At 44.5% G+C, this 26413-nt stretch overlaps 1 protein-coding gene and 1 long non-coding RNA gene across 7 annotated transcripts in view; one reads left to right on the top strand and one right to left on the bottom strand.

Annotated features, from left to right (window-relative positions):
• Window positions 1-26413, top strand: part of LOC310709587 — a 479424-nt gene that overhangs the window by 310600 nt on the left and 142411 nt on the right. The gene's annotated exons all lie outside the window — the stretch shown is intronic.
• The window catches only part of TEAD3 (TEA domain transcription factor 3), an 89838-nt gene that overhangs the window by 22417 nt on the left and 41008 nt on the right, over window positions 1-26413 (bottom strand). For all 6 annotated transcript variants that reach the window (XM_083509408.1, XM_083509409.1, XM_083509410.1 and 3 more), the window contains exon 2: window positions 14608-14862. In XM_083509408.1, coding sequence (XP_083365534.1) covers window positions 14608-14743 — 136 coding nt within the window. In that variant the 5' untranslated portion in view covers window positions 14744-14862. The remainder of the gene's footprint in view (window positions 1-14607; window positions 14863-26413) is intronic.

Genomic DNA, 26413 nt, shown 5'->3' with positions numbered 1-26413 from the left:
ACTTCACCTAGCCCTGTTGAGGGCTGCATTCCTTCAGAGGTGGGGGATTGAAGCCAGTCAGGGACCGAGCCCAAACCAAAAGTGGGTGTGGTCACACCTGCGCTCACTGCTGTTGGGAAGGGGACGGATTGCAGAAGGCTTTCTCCGCTCATCCTTCCATCTCCATTTTGGCTTTCACTCCATCCCACTTACATGAAATTAAGACAAGGCTGTGGGTGCCCTGCAAGTAAGGCCTCTGACTCCAGAAGGGCAAACAGCTGTATTTGTGGGGACCCTTCCCCTCATTTCCCCCCTAGGCACTACACCAATGTGGCATTATAAGCAATTCACAAATATTTTATTTAAATTCCAGCACTGCCTCTCACTTGTGCACGTGCGCGCACACACACCTGATTCACAGTTGTGGAAAATGAGGCACAAAACTAAAACAATCCCCATGAAAGCCTAGCGTACCACTCATGGCATTGATAGTCTCATTCTCCACTCGCATGCTAGGATAAAACAGAGGGCCCAAATTTATAGACATAGAAAGTGGTGTTTCTGGTGTGATGAGGATACAAATGTTGCTGTGCAACTCAGCAATTCTTCAGCCTTTTAGACTAGCAAAAGTATTATTCGACATTGTCTGTCAACTATTTATTGGTTCAAAAAGGTGATGGGTTTCCAGATTAGACTGCCCGTTAAACATTGAAATAACTGCACCCAAAGGTGACCAATGTCAATTCCAGAACAATAGATTGTGGGCTGCCATAGCTAACTAGTTCTTAAACCCACAATGAAGTTTTGCTTCCAGTCTGGGCTATTGCAGGCAGCAGCAGCACAGCATGGGAGCAGCAGGCAAGCTAAGGGGCTGATTCCGTGCCATAGCCATGCCTGCAAGCCCTCCTACGCTTGGTCCAGGTGTGCTTCAAATGCCTTGATGCTTGCGGAAGGTTGGCCACCCATGACCCACCTGCCATTCTGAGAAAGAGCTATACAGTGGTACCTCTGGATACGAACGGGATTCGTTCCAGAGCCCCATTCACATCCTGAAGTAAACACAACCCGCGCCCGCGCATCTCACGATTCGCCGCTTCCGCACATGCACGTGACGTCATTTTGACCATCTGCGCATGCTTGAATGGCAAAACCCAGAGCTCAACCCGAAAGCGCTCAACCTGAAGCATCTTCAACCCGAGGTATGACTGTACAAATAAACTGGGAGATGCAGGCAATTTTGGCTAAGCAGAGTTCAGCAAATCTCTTTTTCCTCCTACTTGCCTCCCTATATTTTGTATGCATAATTCATTAACTGATCCTTAACTAGAAAAATTCATTGTTTTTGACTGGCTCTCCCCCACGTGGGATCTGACATCACAATGGATCAAAGGAACGCTTCTTTTCAGAGTGGAAGTTTTTTAATTGACTCAGGATGTCCAGGTCCTGTGCTGACTTAATCATTGTTTCCATGGATGCAAACTGCATGCCCACTGCTTGGGAGAAAATAATTTTGCCTGTTAACACTCTACAAACTTTTGCAATTCAATATTTTGCCTGTGGACATTTTGCCCCTTGCTTTTAGAATTCAACATCTTAAAAGTCAATTCAGAGTACTACCAAAAGGTCCACTTCTGTTTTCTTTTTTTTAAAAAAGAAGCTACCTTTATAGTGTTACCAGATAGTCTCTCTTACATGCCCAAACAAATCTTATTTTTGATGTGATACTGAGAAAAGCAAAATAACATGGCCAGAAAGCCACAGTTCAAGAATTGTATGCAAGGATACAGAATCTGGGCTTGCTGTGATTCTTCAACAGCTTAGATGAATTGCTTGTTATTTGCTGCATCTCATTCCCCTTTCCTCTTTGAGAGGGGTAAGAAGGAGGCAGGTTTTCTGTGCAAAACTCACCCAGGTCTGTTGTCAACTTACTCTGGACTTATTTAATACTTTGCAACTGCTTGTAGCAGCAGTGCCACTGCATGCAACCACATGCATACTCATGCGTGTTAATAAACACACATGGGATCTGAGCCATTCCAAAACAGAAGACCATAAGGAAGGAGACCACGCCAACACAGACTGTGAGATGGGGAACTAGGCAGGTGTGTAAACTGTAGTCTTTCTAGATCAGTGTTTTAATGGTTTTAGAAGCACTTAACCCTGAACTGACAACTTTCTGATGTTTATTTTATGAACAACTGACTTTTCAACTAACTGACTGCTATACTGGTTGAGAAATGAATTAATGGACTGACTCATGGTTTCACAGCACTAGTTGGATATCTTGTCTTAACTTAATGTCGCTCAGCATTTTAATTCTCCTCTTTTAATAGTGCAACCCTAGGCATGTCTACTTGGAATTAAGTTTCACACAGAGTCCAATGGAGCTTGCTTCCAGGTAAGCAAGTACAGGATCATAACCATAGTACATTAATTGATCATTTCACTGGCTGGACGGATTATAATATTGACTGGGTTCATTGTTTATTGCACCTTCATAGGTGTGACATCTGATTGGTTACTATGCTGCTGGAAGATAAAATGGAAAGAAGAGACACTAACTTTACTATGAATGAAATATCAACTCGCTTCACTCTATACATGCTGCTGAGGCCACTAATTCTTTCCCCAACTTTGGCTTAGTGTGGGGGGAAAGGGAGCAATGCAATTACAAGGAACGTGGAAGAGATCCCTAGCCACAACCATGCTATGTTTGCCACTTTGATAACAAGGCCCCAAACTCCCACCATTATCTTTCTCATCAGAACAGCAGCAGCTAAACTGAGATTTACAACAGAGCTAGAGATTTCAGCCTCTTTTTATCTTTCGGCATGTACCCTGAACAGAGAGGCAGCACAGGTCTCTCCAACTCAAGAAACAAAAAGTATTTTTGATGCTGTTCCCAACTAGGCATCGGCCGGGCAGGCACAACCAGTGTTAGAAACTCAGATATATAAGCTAGGTGCCAAATGGTTCCTTAAACCAAAGTTACAGTCGCCAAAACGGAATGTCTTGTTGCCATTTGGGGGCCAGATTATTCTAAAGGCTTGTTTTTCAAATGACGGACTGATTGTGATTGATTCTCAGTCAAACATCTGGCCAGTTCAGAGGACAACTTTGAGCTAGGTTAAGCACTTTGAGAACTTAAAAAAAGAAAAGTCACTTGATCCAGGGAGAGTCCATATTTATATTGGCATATTCCGACCTCTTTTTCCTTATCTGTGACATGGACCATTCATAACGTAAGAATATTCTTCACAACTACGAGCACTGCTGTGAGGTGGGGTAAGTGAAAACAAACTACAACAATTAGCTATAATTGCTCAGGCTGCACAGAAAAAGCATTTTGGTTTCTGAAATTCATTCTGATTGTGCAGGTAAAATATAATGGATAGAATTCTACGGGATGGGCATGAGTGTGTGAAAACAGTCAAGATCCAAGGAGGCAGTCACCTCCAGACAGTGGAGATGTCAGGCACCATTCTGGCACCCAGGCATCTTCACGTGGTCGCAAGTGGCCAAAAGGCAGATGCAATATGCGCCTGGCGCCTGGCTAATGTCAAACACTGAGCATGACACAGTCAAGCTACTGGAAAAACACATCAGCCTATTCCTGAACTTCTAAACCATAAATGAAGTTTTAAGATATTGAAGCACAGTAGAGCAAAAGGTCAATAAAAGAAACCAAAATGTTGAATTCACTCAGGTACTTGGGCAAATTATACAGAGGTAAACAAGGTAACTTACAGGAATTGCAAGATCAGTTACTACTAGTAACAACACTTCATCACACACTCAGTACAGAGACAGAGCTGTAGGTAAATACACCTGAAAGTTAACTAGTCTGACAAGAACAGTTTAGGAGTAAACAATGGGTGTTAAGACTCTAGTTCTGCTATGCAGCAGGGGGTGGGTGCTAGGGAGGTACAATGATGGGATGGAAACAAACAGATTGGTTTTTACAAAGCAGGCAGGACCAATGTGTGTGTGCTTTGAGGAGCATAAGGAAATCCTTAAATTGGGATCCTGAAAAGCAAAGCATATACCCAGGTGATTGGTATAAAATTATTTTTACAATTGATGTCAAGAACACAAATCAGTGCCAGTGTTTGCTGCTTTTTAGGTCTGGGCCCCACTGGGAATAGCAAGGGCACCAGGATAGAGAAATGTCTCCAAGGAAACTACTGACTCTGGATGAGTTCCTTAACAAAGGAATGCCAACATCCTGGATGTAGAACAGAATTGCGAGTGCTGTTTACAAGAAAACTGGAAATAAGGTGTTTGGATAGGAAGGAAAGTCAACAGAAAGAACTTCTCCCAGCACCTTCACAGCAACCAACTGATGATTTGCTGGAGTACTCGTCATTTTAGTATGTAGATGAACTGATGGGAGATAAAACCAACAAGCATTAGCAGTCTTCCTCCTGTTCTCAATGCCCCATCCGTCCAGTCTATGGCAGTGTCATTTTCGTTAACTTGTTGAAAGAATTTTCAGCTCATCTTATTACCGTAAAGTTTCCTGGTTGTTCAGTGCTCCAGATCCCACAGGACTTTGCACATATCAATTATACCTGTGAAGGATCCCTCCCTGTGGATGTTTGTGCTGTGCTACACACACAGGCATGAGTGGTGGTGTGGAGAGGAGCCCATGAGATCAGGGCATGGGCTACTCAGCATGGCCCCCTATTCCTTGCTGCCATCTTGCTGGATATGGGAACTGAAACAAACCTCATAAGGCTTAGAGAGATTGTTCGTCTGAACCAGTCTAATGGTTTTGTGTCTTTCTGTCTAAAGCTAAACATTTCTAGTCCATGTCAACACATATGGGCGGATGAGTAGAACTACCAAGGCATGCCTGTCTCTAAGAGCACACCTGTTTATTTTACACTCAAAACTGTCTTCTAATGACAAGACAAGTAACTGACTGTGAACTAAATCTAAACACAATGAAGACGTCTTTGGTAATTGTCAATATAAGGTATAAACTACCCAAATAATGAACCTATGTCTAGGATGCCAGCAGCAACCACTGTGCAATTTTCTCATTCTCTTGCAAGCAGATAAGAACCGTGCATACACAAGCAGCTTTCCTCACTGAAACGAGGCACAATTACATGCCTACTTCTCCATAACACATTCTTCACTGTTGTAAAGCATTGCAGCCAAGTAGAGAGGCAGCAGAATTTAAATATGGAAAAGTCCTGCTTACGCAAAATATTAATTATGTATGCTTGGAGAAGTCAGGCCACAATCCCTCCACGTGTTAAGAAGCAAACTAGATGTTACATAAGAGATGTGTGCAGCCATCTGACTTCTTTAAAAATGAACAAAAGCCTTAAGAGCCTGCGATTAGGAATAGTAGAAGGGGGGGGTGGACGGATGGACGGACGGACTTTATGGTCCAGGTACCTGTACTATTTTTCTCCATCAGCAGAAGTGGGGGGAAATGAATGGAGAATGAAGGGTTACACAAAGTTCCCCTCCACCCCTCTTCCTATCTGAACTGTCATCTCCTGATGGCTGCTTGTTGTTCACAAAAGCAGCAGCTGCCCTCGGTGCATCTCCTGCGTACCATATAAGCTTGGCCCTAAAGCACAAGAGGAACCCACCTCACAGAGTTGTTGCAAAGTGAGCACACTAGAAGACTGTAAAGCCTTCTTTAAATCAGAAAATGTATACAAGCCGGATAAAAAGAAAATGAGCACTGGCAGTAGCATGCATATGCAAAGAAACCGCTTTTGCAACTCTTCTCTCCCAGTGTCATTTTGTGTTCCTATCTGTGCCGTGAAGATAAAGAGTCAACTGAGAAGCTCTGTGCGTGCGTTCTTCCCACTGCAGGGCACCTGCCATGGCTAATTGTCTCCCTCTGGTACCGGCAGGCACTGCAGACCTGCCCCTGCTCAGCTGTCCCGGTCCCGTGATTCACCAGAGGCTGTGCCATTCCCTCCGAGGGCACGTCCTCCTCCAAATTACTACATTCTCCAAATTCCTCTTCCCTGACACCACCACGTGAACCAGTTGGACAGCTCTGTTAAAAATAACCTAGTGGGGCAACCTTCCAGCCAATCAGCAGCAGGCAGCATACCAGCCCAGGCGGAGCGCAACTCAAGTTACACCTGCTGTCTGGGGCAAGCGCGCAGCCTCCCCTGTGCCTGGCTCAGCTCCCTTCCTAACCCAGCGGAGGAGAAAGAAATGCCCCTTGCCATACACGGACCAGACCCTTCTGCTCTCTCGCTCTCTCTCTCCCTCTCTGGCTCTTGCACGCTGGCCACCGTTCAAGCGCTATAGGTTACCACAGGTCACAGCTCTCCCTCCTTCCCTTCAGCCGCTCTTCACAGCAGCTGGGAGATCAGCCCCTGTGTCAGTAACCGGCTCGCTCTCAGCCAAGCACGACCCATTTATCGTAGGCGTTCGGCTCGCCTCGTCAGTGTTCTGGGATTCCTGAGGCATCCTGCTTCCAGCACCTGCTCTGAAATGAAGCTCTCTTTGACCTTCCAGAAGCCCTTGCGCCCCTGCCCCCCCCATCTCATCCACCCACCTACCCAAGGCTGGAAAGCTATGGATGGAATGTCTCACCACCAAGTTCAATCTGGACCAAAAAATATATATACCCACAGCTGAAGAGCACCATTCTGTTAGTCTAAGAGCACCACAAGCAATGATGTTTTAGCAGTCTGCTGCTAGGCTTTTTGGTACGAAACATGGCATATTCTTAACAAGCAGCTGGAGCCTTTTGCAGAAATAATTTCTAAGAACTGTTAGCCAAAACGCTCGAAAAGGCCAGGCTGCATTCACAGAACACCCTTCGTGATTATCCTGAATGGCTACCCTACTTCTGTATGGACTGCACACTCTTTGTGTATCAACAACACCGATTCCTCACAGAAAGGATTTTGCTAAGCGGCATTGCAGAAGGATATCCCAGATGCAAACTCTACTTTTTTATATATAATCTTTATTTACACATTAAAAATTGCACATAATCAGATATGTTGTTCTGCTACGAAAGAAAAAAATCACACAAAAAGAAAATAGAAAAGGAAAAGGAAAACAAGAAAAAGTAGAAGAGAGGAAAAAGATGGGGGGGAAATAGGAAGAAAGTTTAACAAAACATCTTATCAACGACATACAGGTTTTTTTAGGAAATACAAACCATCATCGACATTATTTTAAACATATAATTCCAGTAAGCAGTCCTTTTATCTTCACCTTGTCGATTTCTCCTCACTACTATTACTCTCTTATCTGTGCCTATTCTCCAGTTTTATTCCCTGATTTGTTTAATGACTTCCTTCTACCACTATGTGGTTCCTAATTTCTCGTATCTTAAAATTTCTGTGTCCATTCTTGTCCTGCAGGAACCCATTCTCTTACCTCTGTGGAATTTAGTCTATGCTCAACCAAGAGTAATCTTCGGAAACATACTTCATCATTTTTAAAAACATCCCATTCTTTTTAAATTTAATTTTTAATTTTCTTTATGTCATCACAAGCCACCCAAGATTCTTGTAGCAAAATATTGGAAGAGTAATGTAATAGCGACAAAAGAAGAATGGCATTTAAAGCTATGTGAATTCCTTGAACTAACAGAATCAATAAGAAATCATTTGTGGGGGGGGGGGGAATAAAAAACCTCTACTGTTATTTAAGGCAGAAAGTATTGTTGTAAACAAAATCTCACAATTCCTATCACAGTATGCACCTATGGTATGCATGTGTGCACACACACTGGAAATGGGTGGACTTGTTCATGTGAATACAGTTCCCGAGTGGATAATATGCACCACTCGAAGGAGGAGTACCTACTCCTGCTCCTTCTTCAATAGAACTTCACCTCTCAGACCCTGTTCACACAGCACTTTTTTTTTACTTCACGCAATCAACTTTCCTTAGGTTTGTGCTCACATAGGAAAATATTAACCCATGAACTGGGTGTTCTCTGAGACGGCCGGCAGCAATTCCCAAGAATTGAGGGGGCACTTTCCCCATGTCCATTATCACTAGTACATGAACTACATTCATCCACATAACTGTATGCCCAAGGAAGTTCTGAGACCAGGGAGAAGGGGAAGGGGTGGTGATATTTTGTGCGAATAAGCCCTCACATGTGAACAGGAACTAAAGTGCAATTTGTTGTTGTTGTTTAGTTGTGTCCGACTCTTCGTGACCCCATGGACCTGAGCGCGCCAGGCACTCCTGTCCTCCACTGCCTCCCGCAGTGGTCAAAATCATGCTGGTAGCTTCGAGAACACTGTCCAACCATCTCATCCTCTGTCGTCCCCTTCTCCTTGTGCCCTCAATCTTTCCCAACATCAGGGTATTTTCCAGGGAGTCTTCTCTTCTCATGAGGTGGTCAAAGTATTGGAGCCTCAGCTTCACGATCTGTCCTTCCAGTGAGCACTCAGGGCTGATTTCCTTCAGAATGGAGAGGTTTGATCTTCTTGCAGTCCATGGGACTCTCAAGAGTCTCCTCCAGCGCCATAATTCAAAAGCATCAATTCTTCGGCGATCAGCCTTCTTTATGGTCCAGCTCTCACTTCCATACATCACTAAAAGTGCAATAAGGATTCATAAAACTGGAAGTTGCTACTTGCAAGAGCAGAAACTTGTAACTTCACAGCAGAAAAACTGAGTGTTGTCTGCTGCTTTCTACGTTATTTAACCTTACTTCCATATTTATAAGCACACAAAAGCATCAGGTGAAAGATGGTCAAGAAAGTGCATCTTTATAGCATGTGGCCCAGTAGATATAGATGAACGACATGCAACAGGCAAACTGCCAAAGCTGAATGCCTATATTTCCAGGTCATAAAGCTGCCCATCTTCAGCCATTTTACAATTGTTCCTTAAAATGCAAGCAGGGGAAAACTAACATATAAAGCAACCACTGGCCACAACACTATAAAAATCAGGACTAAGACTTTACAATAAGGCAAACAATTTTAACAATCCAGATTAACTTTTAATTCAATTATTCAATATAAATAAGGAGACAAAGGCAACAAGTAGTAGGGCAGACATGCAACTCTATTTTTACTTTGTTGCCCATGACTGTTTGCAATGGTAAGCTGTCTTTGTTCCTGATAGGGACTGTCCTTCCAAATACCACAAGGCCAGCTCCGACTCATTCATTATGGACAGCAAGTGTTGCACACATAAAATGAAGTTTAGAACAAAGTCCTGTGAAGATGGAACTCACAAGACCCTCTCCAGCCTGTGCCCTGAACATATGGTGCTAACAGTGTTGCTACTTTACATTTCTTTACCTAGTCCACATCAGTTTGTTGCAAAGTCTACCAGGCAAAAGAGGAAAGCTGCAACATTCCAGGCCATAACAGATCTGTGGCAGAGCACTTGAGTGATTCAAGCTTTCTTCTAACCAAGTAAGGTTAAGGATGGGCACAAGTGGGGATCAGAGATCCAGTGGTCCTTTTCCAAGACAGCTTCTCCCATCAAGACAGGTCTTGGAACAAGCAGGCTATTGGTACTGTAGCCAATTAAAATAGAGACTTCCCTCTCCTCACTCACTTGAAAAGGTAAGTGCAGATGGCATGTCCCCTTTCCTTCCAGTCATACTCTGGGAGAGAGGCCAACTAAAAAAGCCAACAACCTCTATGCTGCTCTACTCTTATTGCACATGCAGTCAAGAGGAGATTTCTAGAGAGTGAAGAAAAGCAGAGGTGGGGTAAAGTGTAAAACAGGGTTAAAAAAAAAAGATTGGGGAGGGGAGAGCAGCCAAATTTTTAAAAGGCAGAAGCAGAACAGGGCTGCTGTTTCTTTAAGCGATTGCCAGATGTCTCCAAGTGGCTGGAAAAACCAGTTTGTACACTTGGGCTTGATGAACAAAGGCCAAGCTCCCCAGCGGCACTCCAGCTATTCCTGGAGAAATCTAAAAAATGTGCCTCTTCAGAAACCTTCCACCCCTGCCTGTCAGAGAGACCCTGGGCCATGTTGGGGGCGCAAAAGGGGAGGGGAGGTGCAATGTGTCATCTCCCCTTTAGGCAGGCTCCTGGTAAGAAGGCATGGGAAACAGTTATGGCAGGAGCACAAGTACTCAGCCACATTAAAAATATAAGTAAAGTGGATAAAACAGGGGTCGTCAATTTGTCACCTGCAGGCACACCTGTGCCACCAGGGTCTCCTCTCCCAGCTGAAACCAGGCTTGAAAGCAGCATTCTGTTGTAGCCAATATATTAGGCTGTGGAATGTGCTTGGTTGTGTCTTCAACAGTTTCTCTGGTTTGCAAAAGGGTCTACAAGTCCAAAAATGTTAGCAACCCCAGGGCTAAAATAACTACTCAGGCCAGATTTCAACATCAGGCGTATGCATTTAGTGCCAGGGCTCAGCACTAGAACATGTGAAGAATAACAAAACACGCCACTGAACACAACAAGTTCTCTCAAAATGGGTAACCACAACCTATTCACCTATGTTTAGGATTGGGGCAGGCTTTCCAGGATATGGATACCTGCAGCACTCCCATTTTTAACGGTGAACTACTAGGACTACTGCGATGTGGGTGGCGCTGTGGGTTAAACCACAGAGCCTAGGGCTTGCTGATCAGAAGGTCAGCGGTTCGAATCCCCGTGACGGGGTGAGCTCCCGTTGCTCGGTCCCTGCTCCTGCCAACCTAGCAGTTCGAAAGCATGTCAAAGTGCGAGTAGATAAATAGGTACCACTCTGGCGGGAAGGTAAACAGTTCACCAGAAGCGGCTTAGTCATGCTGGCCACATGACCCAGAAGCTGTACGTCGGCTCCCTCGGCCAATAAAGCGAGATGAGCGCCACAACCCCAGAGTCGGTCACGACTGGACCTAATGGTCAGAGGTCCCTTTACCTTTACTAGGACTACTAAAGGCGACAATGTAACTTGAGGAAGACATCCCTTACCAATTCTAGCCAATCATTTTCAGCATCCATGCACTATGCTGAATATGTATATCTATTCTCCCAGCTACATGGGAACTGTTTATCCATGAGCATTTTGGACAATATTGAAACTGCATGACTCTATCCATCTGCACCTTTGTACATGGAATTGGGAAGCCTCTCTCCTTCCATGGTGCAAATTCTGTGGGAAGGAGTCATGGCTGGAATCATGTCAATGTCAGAATCACAGAGTTGGAAGGGACCATGAGCCCAATCCTGCAGTGCAGCTCAAACCCATGACCCTGAGGATAAGAGCCTCGTGTATTACCGATTGAGCTATCCTCTAGGGTTATCACAGTCTTACAGGAGCTGCACACAGATAAAGCAGCTACTGCACGGTTGGGAGGCTAGTGTCCCAGGAGGAGAACAGCAGTTACACTTGGGGAGGCTCAAACAATGTTAACAAAAAAAAAAGGACAAACAATTATGCACTTAAAACAACAGGCAATGTTCTCTTCCGATCCCTGACTCATCCAGCATGGTCATTAATCCAGTGTTTGTCAACAGGATGATCCATTCCTATGGAGATAGTGCTTTGAGGTCACAAACATAGAATTATGACATCACAGCAGGAGCTGATGAGTAGGAAGCAGCAATACGTGTCTGTTTACAACATTTCACTCTGCAGCAACACGAAACAGTTTGGGTGAAACTGTGCCTGAACCCTACGATCGCCACTGCCACCACAACCTGAGGCACTGGCATAAGGGAAGATATTCAAGCCCTATCTGGCTATTCAATCTCCTCACATTTAAGCAAGACACAAGGGGCACACTGCCAAGCTTCACCCCTGCAACATGACACCCCTAGACGGTTCAGAACCTTCCACAAGTTTGAGGGCAACTGCCTGAAACAAGGAGCCTCTTTCCTTCATGGAAGAACCCAGCACAATCATGACCAGAGACAGCATCCTACTTCAGATCCTCACCCTCAAACTTGTGGAAGGCTCTGAATTGGGACAAGTTAACACAGTGGAAGGGGCAGAGCTTGGCAGTCCACCCCTACCTCTCCTTCTGTGTTTACTTAAATGTGAGGAGACTGACAGAATTACTTAACTAAGCCAATTATGGTGGCAACATGGATTTATCACATTCAAACCAATCAGGAGTCAGAGACCTTCATTCTCACCCTCCCTCCTTTACTTTTTAACTGCTTTCTTGGGTGTGGTGGGCACAGAGTTCAGAAATGTATCATCTCAATGGCAAAAGGACCAAAGGTGCCCTTTCTTCTTCACCACCTCACCTTGCATAAAAGTATCTAGAGCAGCCTTTCTCAACCTGTGGGTCCCCAGATGTTGTTGAACTACAACTCCCATCACCCCTAGCTTACAAGGCAAGAGCTCAGGGATGATGGGAGTTGTAGTCCAACAACATCTGGAGACCCACAGGTTGAGAACCGCTGATCTAGAGCAATTCAGGATCTACAACCCATTCCTTTCATAAGCGAGAGAGCTCATGTTGTGTAGTGTATGCGCCTTTTTGTCTTCGTTACCGCCCATTTCACAACAGCAACTGATAAGGCATAATCTCCTCTCCTCCCTCCCATTCCAGATGAAACCATTTTTACACTGAGTGCTGGTTCCAACAAGATGCCAGGGGCCAGCCTGAGAAAAATTCCTATCCATATGAGTGACCTACTCATCTTATCAACCTAACATTGGAGTTGTGATCTTGTGAGTCTGTGGCTCCTACGTAATACTGCTTACACAAGTAAAGCACTTCTGTTTTGGAGGCGGTGGATGAAGACGGCTATTGGGTTTTTACTGGAGCCAACTGATGCAGGCTGGTTATCTCAAAGCTTGGCATAAAACCATGACAATTAAAATCTGCAACAGAATGTGTATACAAACTCAAAAACAGAAAAGGAATTGCAACGAATTAATATCCGACAACTGAGCCTTCTTCAGTTAACCGAGCTCTCACACTACACAGGCACTGGGAACCTGTGGCCCTCCAGATGTTGTTAGACTCCAATGCCCATCAACCCTAGCAAGCAAAGCTGATGGTCAGGGATGATGGGGTGTGTAGTCCAACAACATGTGGGGAGCCACAGGTTCCCCACCAATGCACTACAGTAAAATATCTCTAAGTATTTCTGATTGTTTATGGTAGTTTATTGCTGTAAGTCATTTTGGATGGGGATGGCCCAGGAAATCAGTCTATAAATATTTTAAAATAAAACAATAAGTAAGCATACCCCGGGGGGTAAGCTAAGGGTTTGAATTTGTAATGTCACCAACTTAATGAGGGCACATTAAATGCACAAAGAAGTCAACTGAAAGATGGGAGAGTTTGTTTCATTGGAATTCCAGCGTGTTTCTATAAATGCCTACTCAGGAGTGAGAGCGTATAGGATTGCAGCCCTAGCCTATCTGAGGTCATAGTATCATAATGAGAAGCAAGAAAATCACAGATGCAGACCCTGTTGTGGCATTTAATAAAACCCCAATACAAGGAAGGTGATAAACTAAAAAAGAGAGAATAGAGTGTTTTGCTTGCGAGAAGATACACCATCTTTCACACCCAACGGCAGGCATGTGGGATCCTCAAGCAGACGAAAATCAATCTCTCCTTTGACAGGAATGAGCTTACCAAACCAGTCAGTCAAGCCAGGCAGAGAAAAGAGTGGGAGGGAGAGGAGAGATGAGGCATAAGGGAGTGGGAGGGATATGTAGACCTAGGGAAGTACAAAGGAGATGTGAGTCAACAATCTAGGGAAGAAGAGTTCAGCGCTACCCTGGAGTTCTTTATCCACTCCAAGACAGCCACCTCCACAAACACTTCATCTCCCCTCTCTCAGGATGATCTTTGGGTAGTCCATCTCCTTTATTACCAGCCAAAGCGATCAGGGAGATAAAACACAGCAGGGACCAAGTCAGGCACACCGACTGGAAAGAAACATCCTGAAGTGCCAAAAGCAAAGCACACTTTTAGCATCTAAGGCCTGTGTGTCAGAGGTACATATTTTAAACCTAAGAATGTTTATAAGAAGCAAATTCCTACTCCCCCACCTGGATCTCCCTAGCCAGCAGCTGAAGGGATTTGGTATGTGCCTGCAAAACAAAACATGGTGGCTATTACACCATAATATTTTAGGCTGTAAATAGATGATAAATAAATAATGAAAGACATCCTCGATCAAATCCTCAGATACAGAAGGCAATGTGGTATAGCTCCCGTTGCTCGGTCCCTGCTCCTGCCAACCTAGCAGTTCAAAAGCATATCAAAGTGCAAGTAGATAAATAGGTACCGCTCCGGCGGGAAGGTAAACGGCGTTTCCGTGCGCTGCTCTGGTTCGCCAGAAGCGGCTTAGTCATGCTGGCCACATGACCCGGAAGATGTACGCCGGCTCCCTCGGCCAATAAAGCGAGATGAGCGCCGCAACCCCAGAGTTGGTCACGACTGCACCTAATGGTCAGGGGTCCACCTTTTTAGGACTTGTGAGACCCAGATACAAATCCCCATTCAGTCACTCTCTCTCAACCGTAACCTACCTCTCGAGATATTTGTAAGTAAAAAGGAGGAGGGAAAAGATGAAAATCACACTGAACAACTGCAATGAAAGGTGGGATAAGTGTGAATAAATAAATAAATATCCAAAGCTGCGGCCATCTGAATGGACAATGTGCAATGAATGGGTGTCCTGCATGGAATCTGGTTTAAGCCACATGAACATAGAAGCATGACATGGTCTCACTCACCATACATTTTGCCCTCGTCCGAGAGAATAATCTTCCGCCGGCCACATGGCGGGTATATTGCCAGCGCCTCCTGGAAGCTCTGTTCAATGTCTGGACTCCACACTCCTTCGGCATCATTGTCCAGGCTCTTGTCCATCCCCTCCTGTCCATCTTCTCGCCCCTCCCCGGGGCTGCCGCTGGCGTTCCAGCTGTTGGACGCTATTGTGATGGCTGCTCTGGGCTCTGACCCTGAGCCCCAAACGGCAACTCAGCAACCTAAGGGCAAGAAAAGTTTGCTGATTAATCAACCACGCCTGCGGACTCCTAGTTCTCCTTTATAATTCTAGACTATACAACTGTACTCTTTCAATCAAAAGTAATGGAGAAGTGTGAACGGTCAGTCTTTTCTTTCTTTCTCTTGTTGGGGGCTTGATCATCCTTCAAAAGCATTATAAACATGAATCTTTTGAACACACACAGAGAGAGTTTGGCATTAATGTCTGGAAATCAATATGGCCAAGTGTGGGGGTTTTTTTAGTGTTTGACACACAACAGATTTTCTACATATACAAGTTTCACATCTCTCTGTGTTGATGTTCTCCAAGCCACAGAACATACAATCCAAAACCCATTGGTTCCTTCAAGGCTACCATTATTGCAGTGATTACTGTGATATTCTTACAATAATCTGAACATTTGACTAAGGAAACGAAGATACACTGGGTGATATTCAGTGATGTGTATCCATTTAGACAGTGGGACTTGTGCTTTCTTTTCTCACTTCCCCAGCCCCCAAAATCTGTTTCGGAGGGTCCCCTAACCTTCTGAAGCAGATTTGGGGGGAGAGATGGGAGAAAAAGGAAGAGAAGCCATTGCATGAGAGGACAGCTGCTCGTGCTATATTAGATGTCACCCATCTTCTTACACACACACACACACACACACACACACACACACACACTCCCTAACAAGTCACTTGAGCTGAAGCAGGGATTAATTAAACAGCCTCACTTAGTATAAGGGAGAGTCAGATAACCCCCCATGGCACACAACACAACATTTTTTTGAAATCATTGTTTCTTTGAACCCCATCGCACACAGCATAATACCTTTTTCTTATTATTTATTTGACTTATTAGTCTCTCACTACAAGATAGTCTCTGAGCGACTGCCCAAAAGATTAAGAGCCAAAAGCATGACATAAAATCAGAAAACAATGCATCACAATAAAAACCATTACAATAACCCACAAAACAACATGACAGAAAACTTTAGAAACAAATAACAACAACAATAATCCATGTTCAAAATGCAGCCACACTAAAACATGTGCTTTTTCTCAATTTTAATCAAGTTTTTCCACAAGTGTCTTTTTAAAAAGTAACTGACTATAATACTGGATCATAGATATTAAATACTGATTTGAATGCTGAATCATAAGCATCTATCAAACACAGTGGCTTGTATAATAAGAAATACTTTAAGAATGAGGCTGGTAGGAGGGGGTTTTCCTGCCCTCACCCTGCAGTCTCCTGAGTTTCCTGAAAAGCATCTCCTGGAGGGTCAGAGGACCCTCCAGAATGGGGTCGGATCAGCAAGAAGGAGTAATTGCTCCAGTTTCAGAGAGCTGTAGACAGAAAGTGTCTGCACTCAATTTGAGGTGATTTTCACCTCATACCACAGTCTTTCCCAATCAGGAAAAGTGGGGGCAATCAGGAACCCCCTGTCTATTACTACTTCTGAGGAACCAGGCCATTTTGGTAAAGACAACTTTGTTATGCAAAAAACCATGAAGAAAAAAAGATCTCATTTCTGAGGTTAAGCATTTATAAAAAAGACACATTGCCACATACTGTATTTATTATTGCCGGCTTCCTACTGGACCCGGGATAATCACAGGGACCAGGAACCAGGATCTTCCATCCTGTATCATGATCTTGTACTTCTGCTTTATGTTGAAGATCTCTAATTCTCTAATGAATATTGATGACTCTACCTACCAAACATAGAAATTTACTTTCCATTTCATGGAAAGACACTAATGCATGGGTAGGCAAACTAGGGCTAGGGGGCCGGATCCGGCCCAATCGCCTTCTAAATCTGGCCCGCGGACGGTCCGGGAATCAGCGTGTTTTTACATGAGTAGAATGTGTCATTTTATTTAAAATGCATCTCGGGGTTATTTGTAGGACATAGGAATTCGTTCTCCCCCCCCCAAAAAAAAATATAGTCCTGCCCCCCACAAGGTCTGAGGGACAGTGGACTGGCCCCCCTGCTGAAAAAGTTTGCTGACTCCTGCACTAATGTGTCCAATTACCAGCCCTTACCTTTGGTAAGTTCTAAACACTTATGGCCTGGTGCTATGCAAGTTTGACTTTAAAAGTAAATTCCACTTCCAGTGAGAACTTACTTCCAAGCAAATGTTCACAGGGTTGCAGTCTTAATCTTGCTTGAGTATCAGAGAATGCGATCTTGCTCAGTATCAGAGAGAAATAAACAGAAACCAGTCTCTTGCTTCTTAGCAGATTTAACTCCACAGTGCATGTAGGCTGCATGACCGCAAATTTCTTGTTATGTTCTTAAGTTGTATGAAGATTTGTTTTAATTGCAAACCAACATGTTTTAATCATTCTAGCACTTAGTATGCAGGAACCAGTGTTTGAAACTGAGATATGAAAGTTAGGAGCTAAATGGCACCTTAAACCTAGGTTATGGACGCAACAACGGAATGTCTAGGCACACTTTTTTTATAACAAGAATACAAAGCTGAAAATGAATGAACTGCAGCTAAAATATTATGCTCATTTTTCACATGCCCTAGTCCTTCCCCTGCCCACCCCCCTAATATTCTAAAGAGGGTCTCTTCTCCAGTCTTCAGCTGGAAGTGGGGAGGCAGAAAAGGTCCTCCTTTCCTTCCACTCTGCAGTTTTAATCTGAAATCTTCGGCGTGGTACTGCACCCAGAGCTCAGAAACTGATCACGCTAATGAAATTCCCTGTCGCAAAATGCACCTAGAACAATGGGAGTTTTGAACACTGGCAGGAAGCGGACACGGAGCAATGGATCCAAACTACAAGAAAGAAGATTCCACCTAAACATTAGGAAGAACTTCCTGACAGTAAGAGCTGTTCGACAGTGGAATTTGCTGCCAAGGAGTGTGGTGGAGTCTCCTTCTTTGGAGGTCTTTAAGCAGAGGCTTGACAACCATATGTCAGGAGTGCTCTGATGGTGTTTCCTGCTTGGCAGGGGGTTGGACTCGATGGCCCTTGTGGTCTCTTCCAACTCTATGATTCTATGATTCTAGGAACCCCTGAAACTTGACTTACGGCACAATCCTCACCAAGTCTACTTAGAAGTAAGTCCCGCCGAATTCCATGGGGCTTACTGCCAGCTAAGTGCGGACAGGGTTGTAGACTTGATGGTTTAAAGCTGGCCCTTTGCTTGGCTTTTCCTCCCCTTATTTTCCAGGATACAATGATTTGGCATCTCGGGGAAAGAGGAGAAAACACAGATACAGACACACACACACACACAGCCTTTGGGACTCATTACTCAGAGGTCCTCTCAATGGCCCAAGTCTTCAGAAAGATCTCTGGGAGATGTGTGCTGGGCGCAGACTCCCATCCCCAGCCAGGCTGTGTCAGTAGGCCTTGAAATAGTGCCTGCCACTTCCACTTCCACTCCCACTCCCCTTTGCTCCCCCAGAGCAGCTAAGTGTTTTGCAACAACATGCTTTGCGGCAGCCCCACCAGCTGCTCCTGGGGGAGCTGAGAACAGAGAGGTGTCTCCTTTGGCTAGAGAGCTTCCCGGACAGAGCACAACAAAGGTCTCCAGTACAGACATCTCCTTTTTAAGAAACTGCCGACAAGGAGCTTGGCTCCAAGTGTTTGGTGGTGATTCCGCCCCTCCACGCACACACACACTCCCCAAGCAACTTCTTTCCTGCGGCTCCGAGCTCTGTGATGTCACCCAGTCTCTCCCTTGCTCCCCCTCCCCTTCCAGCCCACCCCACCCCTTCTTTGGGAACAGTGTAGCCAAATAAGGAGATCAGAACTGGAGCAGCTAGCCAAAGGGAAAAGGGGGAGGGATGGAGGGGAGGCTTGCTGTCCGCACACGGCTCCCAACACACTCTTATTCATAGTCAGTCCGCCTCTCTCGCTCCCTCTCATACATGCACAGCACTGCGAGGGGTGCCCAGGGATCAGGCTGCCAGTGAACATTCAGGAGGGCACAGGATATGCCAGAAAAGTTCAAGAGCAAGCAAAACATGTGTTCGCAGAAGACGCTGCGGGTACATTAAAGGAAGGCAGCTCTCAAGCAATCTGGGACACAAGCTTCGGTCGCCAAGTTGGTTTTGCTGAACACCAGACAGTTTGTTCCATCTCAACAAAAACCACACACACACACACACGGGCCTCCCTACACAAGTCCCAGACACAAGTGCAGCCAAGTCTCAATGTCCTATTGCTACTCATAAGCTGAGTAGCACAGGGTCTAGATTTTGAGTCCTCTCCAATACATCCTTAGCATGCCTACAACTCCTTGAATTGCTCTCACTCTCTCTTTGAATAAAATCACCACCACTGCGTTGGCGGCAGTGGGGGGGTGGGGAGTGTGATTGAGCAAACAGGCAATGGTGGTAACAGCTGCTCCACTGACTTGCTCCTGTTTTGGGCCCTTTGCTGGGATGTGGGCCTTAGCAGCTGCCCCAGCAGTGCCAACCAATATGACTGGCTCTGCTTACAATCCCCCTGCCCCACAAGTTTTCTCTAAAGTGTCTACAGCAGCAACTGCTGGGAAGAAAGAAATTCTCAGGCAATCGTTGACATTCGAGGTAAAGCCCCCTCTCAGGAGAAAAGTGTATACCTGGCATTGTTTGGATGGCTTTTCGATCCAAGTAACCTGCCCCCAAATGAACAGCTGTGCCACCATTCTAAAATACAGGCCAGGTGTGCACATGAAAATAAGCCAGGCTTTCCGGCTTGTTGGGCATGGGCAGCGCGGTTTATTTCTTCCACCAGCGCTGGGAAAGGAGCGAAGCAGGAGTGATCAGGCAGCATGCACAATAACACGATCAGCCAGAAATTTGACTTGTTGTGATGTGTGAATGTAGACAGGAAAAAGGTTGGCAAACACGTCTGCATTAGGAAAAAGTAATGCATAAAAGATCTTCAACAGCAGCTCCCTCTCACATGCCATTGCAAAGGTGATTGGGAATGTAAGTGTGATGGACCAAAATTTAGAAAGGTATAGTAATTGCCTTTCACTCCCCCCAAAACCCCTCTACCAGCACCTAGTTATCTGCCCTGAATAAACAGTGATTCCCTCACCCCAAAAACACTCAACAGGCATCTTGGAGGTCAGTTTTACAATGATTTGTTATGATTCGCACAAGGAACTTTGAAGGGATCCTACACAGAAAACGGGACCACTTTTTACACAAACAACCTCTCCAACAACCACACCAACTTGGTATAGGCCCTAATCAGAATAATAAAATGAGTTTTGTGCTTGTAGGTGTACTTGAAGCCAGGGAGAGGGTAGGAGAGGGTCTGTTCTGAAGGCAAAGAATCCTAGCCTTGGGGGAAAAAGAAGATGCCTATTGCCCCCTCAACAGATATGCTAAGGATTACCCCCTCAGTATTAAAGGACTTTGGGGGTGAGGCAAAGTAGAGAAAGCAGTGGGGAATGCTCTGGGGTACTGCCCTATCAAGGGACATTTCATGCAAAGTTGTCACCAAATTCACAAAATCTCAAAGCCACTACCTTTCCTGGCTCCCATACACTCATTATCCTTCCATTTAAATTTAGACACACATTTCTTGCATATTCAGGGCATGCTGACTGGCGACTTTCAATATAAAACTACACTGCTACTGCTATGTCCAGGCAGAATAACCATAGGAAAAAATAGCAGTTTACTAGTGTTAGTCCTTTTTTTTTTTTACCTTCTTGCCGGAGCGGTACCTATTTATCTACTTGCACTTTGATGCGCTTTCGAACTGCTAGGTGGGCAGGAGCTGGGACCGAGCAACGGGAGCTCACCCTGTCGCGGGGATTCGAACTGCCGATCTTCTGATCGGCAAGTCCTAGACTCTGTGTTTTAACCCACAGTGCCACCCGTGTCCCACAAACAGTCCTGGTGCAATATATATAGGTCTGCCTCTGGGTAGACCTATCCAAATCATGGGTGTGTGTTCTGAGCATGCTCAGAGCTGTTTCCTTGGAGTCCACCCCTCCTCATCGTTCTTGGCATGTTCTGGAAATCAGAGAAACAGCAGGGTGCATTTCCTATTTTGTAAAGTGTTTTTGTTTGTTTGTTCAATATTTTTTTGTGACAGAGAGAGAGAGAGACAGAGTGAATGCAAGAGTGGACACTGGTCCATTGGTCTATTTTTGCAATAATTTTTTATCTATTTTTTACTTAAATTGTTTTGCATTTATCTTTGTGAACAGGGGAATTGGGGGGACAATTTGCTGATGGCTTGTGTATGTGTTGCAAAGTGCTCTGTATTAACCAGTGACCTGCATTCATTCATGAGAGGCTGCAGCAGCAGCTGGGTGAGGCAGGACATGCTGATCTGAGCCATGTGCCATTTCAGAGTATTTTTCATACTACAGTGGTACCTCAGGTTAAGTACTTAATTCGTTCCGGAGGTCCGTACTTAACCTGAAACTGTTCTTAACCTGAAGCACCACTTTAGCTAATGGGGCCTCCCGCTGCCGCCGCGCCGCTGGAGCACGATTTCTGTTCTCAGCCTGAAGCAAAGTTCTTAACCTGAAGCACTATTTCTGGGTTAGCGGAGTCTGTAACCTGAAGCGTATGTAACCTGAAGCGTATGTAACCTGAGGTACCACTGTACTTCAAGAAAAGGGGGTGCGCGTGCGTGCGCACACCCACACACACCAACACACACCCTACTCTACGCTGTATATGCAGATATCGGCTTCCAATAAGCCACTCCCCTAGCTTAAGTTCGGAAATCTTGAATGCTGAAAGGAGGAAAATGCTGCTTTTGGAAACACCAGACAAACTCTCTTACACAAGAGAAGCTAAATGGTTGTACTCAGGAACTTGGTTGGAGGAAGGACACTGAACTTTCCTCCTGCCTCTGGAAATTCCTTGATTTGGGGGGTGGCATTGCCCCACTCAAAAACACTGTGATTGCAGCCAGTTAGGTTGTAGCAAGATACCATACAACCAGTGCAATTTCATCTGCATAGTCCTACTCTGATTATAAATCTCTCTGTGTGTATATTCTATCTACTTCTCCCATTGCTCAAGTGAAAAACACAGAAACACAAAGACAATACAGTTCATCTGGAAAATCTTACTCTTAAATTCTTTTTCATAACAGGGCGTGAAAACCGTACACTTTAGATATGAAGCCTTAACAGCACCAGAATACTGAAAAGGAAATTTAGGATTGCTACGAGTATGGGAAGGGCTTTTCCAGAAACTTTGCTTAATTGATGGAATCTGAACATTGAAACTACACAAACAAGCAAGGCCTGTAGGCAGTTAGCTGTGAGAGGTAGTTTGGCAAGATTGACTGAGAGGAGTTGGAGCAGCAGCAACAGCCCCGTGGAATGTCTTCCAAATAATTTTACCATTAATGTAAAACAAAATCTTTGTTTTCAAGTTCCTAGAGCACTTGAATACAACACCAACTGCAACAGCAGCTGCCACAGGACTATCTATGAGGAAAAAGACTTCATGATACCAATTGCAGAGACATAGACTTGGGGCCTGGTTAACCCACTTTCAAAGAGATTCCAATTAGGACTTTTTACAACAGCTTTGAAGTTTAAGCTCGAAAGAACACAGGTTAATCAGCATCAAATCATCATTATGCCACAATTATGTGCCACCACATGAACTACCTCCCCATCAGATGTAGGGGGAAATAACTCTCCCGTGTTTAGAAGAAGGAACAGGAACACAACAAGGGTAGTGCAAGTATCAGAGGACATTATATATGAATCTACCATTATATATGAACCTACCTCTGTCACAAGAGACTAGGGCCCTGCGGGACTTGACATCTTTCCGCAGGGCCTGCAAGACAGAGCTGTTCCACCTGGCCTTTGGTTTGGACTCAGTATGATGCTTATGTTTCCCTCCCTTGTGGTCTTGATTTATTGGCTACTTTTAAAATGAGGCTGCATTTTAATTTGCATTTTAACCTGTATTTTAAATTGGTCCCGTCCCCCCCCCCATTATGGTTTTACTGTGATTTTATTGGTGTTAGCCACCCTGAGCCCAGCTCTGGCTGGGGAGGGCGGGGTATAAATATTAATAATAATAATAATAATAATAATAATAATAATAATAATAATAATAATAATAATAATAAATAATAATAATAATAATAATAATAATAATAATAATAATAACAACAACAACAACAACAACCTTGCTCAGTCTACTGTCTATTTGAACTGGCAGCTGTTCTCCAAGACCCCAAGCAGAAGTGTCTCTTAGGCTTGCAACAAGAGATCCTTTTAACAGGAAATGCTTGGGAATGAACCTGGAACTTCTTAATGCAGTGCATAGTTAAACTATGGGACTCACCTCTCACAGAAGGCAATAGTGGCCACCAACTTAGGTAGCTTTGAAAGAGGATTAGGCAAATTCATGGAGGAGAAGGCTCTCAATGGCTACTAACCATGAAAACTATGCTCTGCCTCCACAAGCAGTGATGCTTCTGAATACCAGTTGCTGGAAAATACAGGAGGGGAGAGTGCTCTTGTGTTTGGGTCCTGCTTGAGGATTTCTCATGGGCGTCTGGTGGGCCACTATGAGGTCAAGATGCTGGCCTGGCCTGATCCAGCAGACTTCTGCCTTTAGACATCTCCATGCAGAGCATGTAGTGCAACCACTCAGCTATGTTTCTCGCTCTTCCACAATTAAGGGGCTGGAAAAGAACAGCAGCGACACAATTTGGGACCAAGAGGGTTATGTGAAGCCTTCTGAAATCTACTTACAGCTTTTACAGCAGCAGATATAAAAAAGGGGAAAAAATAAGCTGCAGATCCTGTAAAGCCTGGTCCTTGCTAGTCTAAACTTTCTATTTCCTGGAGGGTGGGTGCTAGCAAGCAAGCAAGTCAAGAATTAATCCAAAGCTCCACCCAAACCTTACAAAACAGCAACAAAAACCAGTACGGAAACTGACAGTGTTGGGTATGTTTTCCCCACAAGTGTTTTGTGCTGCCCATTTTGAAATCAATGGAGAGCAGAAAGAACCCCCAATTGATTAGAATAGAGCAGGCTGACCAAACTTGGCCTTCCAGCTGTTTTTGAACTACAGTTCCCATCATCCCTGACCACTTGTCCTGTTAGCTAGGGATGATGGGAGTTGTTGTAGTCCCAAAACATCTGGAGGGCCATGCCATGGCCATGCCTGGAACAGAGTGTGTGTGGGGGGGAGGGACATGCTGCCCCCACCCTTTCCATCATGTCCCCACTGCAAGAGCCACTGTACTCCACAAACTGGAGTGGAGAGCCTGCTGTCTTTGTGATGGTGTGGCGTTCTGTATCTCTCACACAGAGATATAAATGTTGGACCTCCAGATGTATGGAGAGAACTGAAGCAGCAATGGGGATTAAATGGAGAGGATGGAACTGGCCAGCACATCCTTGCTCTCCTCCTCCTTGCCTGAGAAGAATGCCTGAATAGACATTCACCGCCTCACAGTCTTCTCTGAAGATCATGGGGGTAGCCAAGGGGGGGTAGCTCCCCCCCAAATCAATAAAAAATACATGAAAATACATAGCAAACTGAGATTCTTCCCCCCTAACAAAAGGTCTGCCCTCCACAACAAAAATCCTGGCTACGTCCATGCTGAAGACCAACACCCTTGCAACATTTTACGTTGCTTCACTATTATGCCTCACTCTCTTAATAATTATTTTGCACTTCCTTCATCAGGCTTATGGGGCTTTCCCTTTAATAACACTTAATTATTCAGTTACACCCATGTCCCATTGCCTGACATACATGGTGCAGCTTGCCTAAGGCAGAGGTCATCAGCATGGTGCCCACACATACACAGATGGCTGCAGAGGCCGCCTCTGGTGGCCAGAGGGTCTCTCCCGCTGTCCGAAATCAGGCATGAAAGCAGGATTCTTTTGTAGCCAATAGAAAAGGCTTTGATACATGCAGTGTCTACAACAGTTTCTTCCATTTGCAAATGTGTCAATAGGCCCCAAAAGACTGGTGACTGCTGGACAAAAGAGGTGGGACCCTGAGATGGAATTGTGTGAAGGTGTTAAGTATAGTTTATGCTAAATGATATTAGTAGATAAAAATTAGCAAAAAGTACCTAGGCTTTTGTTTATGATTAAACATTTACGATTAAAGAATAAGAAGCCTCTGATAAGGCAGAAAGGTATGGCAATAGCCAGGACCTTGGAGACTGCAATATCTCTGTCCAGGCCAAATCACACAAAAAGCTGGTACTTCTCAGATGAGTGCAGTTATACAGAAACGGTGACAGGCACTGCTTGAGGCATTGACTGTGCCCTCTTCCTTGTTCAAACTTCCATAACAGTTTATACAACCAGCCTCACTGGTTGTGGTGATGGAGCCTTGAGTCCAGCATCTGGAAGGCACCAGGCTGGCAATTCCTGGCCTACATAATACACCTTCTAAAATATATATTCTAACACGGGAATTTCCCAAACCTTCAAGCTTTTATACTGGATCTTTCTGAGACTCTTGTGATGGCACCATAAATGGCAAAATGAAAGAAAGACATACTTTGAAGAGCTCTGGGCAAGGCATTCATACAGCCTCAAGGAAAGCTCTCCAGATTTCATGTTTTGGGGAACATTTAATGTCTCTAAATCCATTTTCTTTGGATTCCACTTGACTAATCAACATTTTTGGAAGGAGGGGAAGTCTTAAAGAAATATTGCTGCATTGTTCAAGGATTGTCCAGCACAGTGCATTTTCATAAAATCTGTAGTGTGATGTCACTGGATACATCTATTTTGTGGTTTATTACTTTTTTAAAAATTTCTTGAGATTGATTTGCAAAGGAACCTCCCCATGTTCATCTTCCTGACCAACTTTCCTCCATTACTTGAATGTCTTTCCCATTTGTGTGCATTTGTGTGTATAGACACATATACATAAGAAGCAGCTTGTGTGCACAGACATAATTCACCAAAGACCTCATTAATTAGTTCTGCTGAATTTCTGATCTTTCTCCAAAAGGGTGGGGACAGTTTCTGATCTTATACAACCCAACATCCACTTATCCCATTTCAAAGTTTCATCTCCTTTTCTTGGCCCATCAGATGAATGAATGATTATGGGGTTAATTACCTAACCGGGAAAAACTATCCTTCGATTTCATATTCCACAAGAAAGGACAGTGATAGTTCAATGGCAAAAAAAATGAGGAGCAGTGTGTGCTCAGAAACTTTGTGTCAGTTATTAAAGCCTGTATATAAGCAACACACCAATATTTGCATTTGAGTTACTCAAAGCACTTCATAAACACACAACACGGCACAAGGACAACTAAGAGGATATAATATATTTTTCTGCTACAAGGAGCAGCATACATTCTTGTCCAAAACTGGGGGAATGAAACAATTACTCCACCAGTTCTCTCCAGTAGCTGGTTAATCAAGTGTGGGCTAATCCTATCATCACTCTTCTTGGATACAAAAGCTGGTCCCAGGGAAACCCTTGCTGTCCTCCCCAACTCTAAACTAATGAGGGAAGAAGGGAAGGTCATACCTGACCAATCTAGCTTCAGAGATGTTCTACAAAAGCTTTCCCTCAACCTGGTGTATTTCAAATGTTTTAGACTC

The sequence above is a fragment of the Podarcis liolepis genome (genome assembly GCF_965112155.1).
Source record: "Podarcis liolepis genome assembly, chromosome: 6".
Lineage (NCBI taxonomy): Eukaryota > Metazoa > Chordata > Lepidosauria > Squamata > Lacertidae > Podarcis > Podarcis liolepis.
This window is presented reverse-complemented; position numbering and strand designations above follow the sequence as displayed.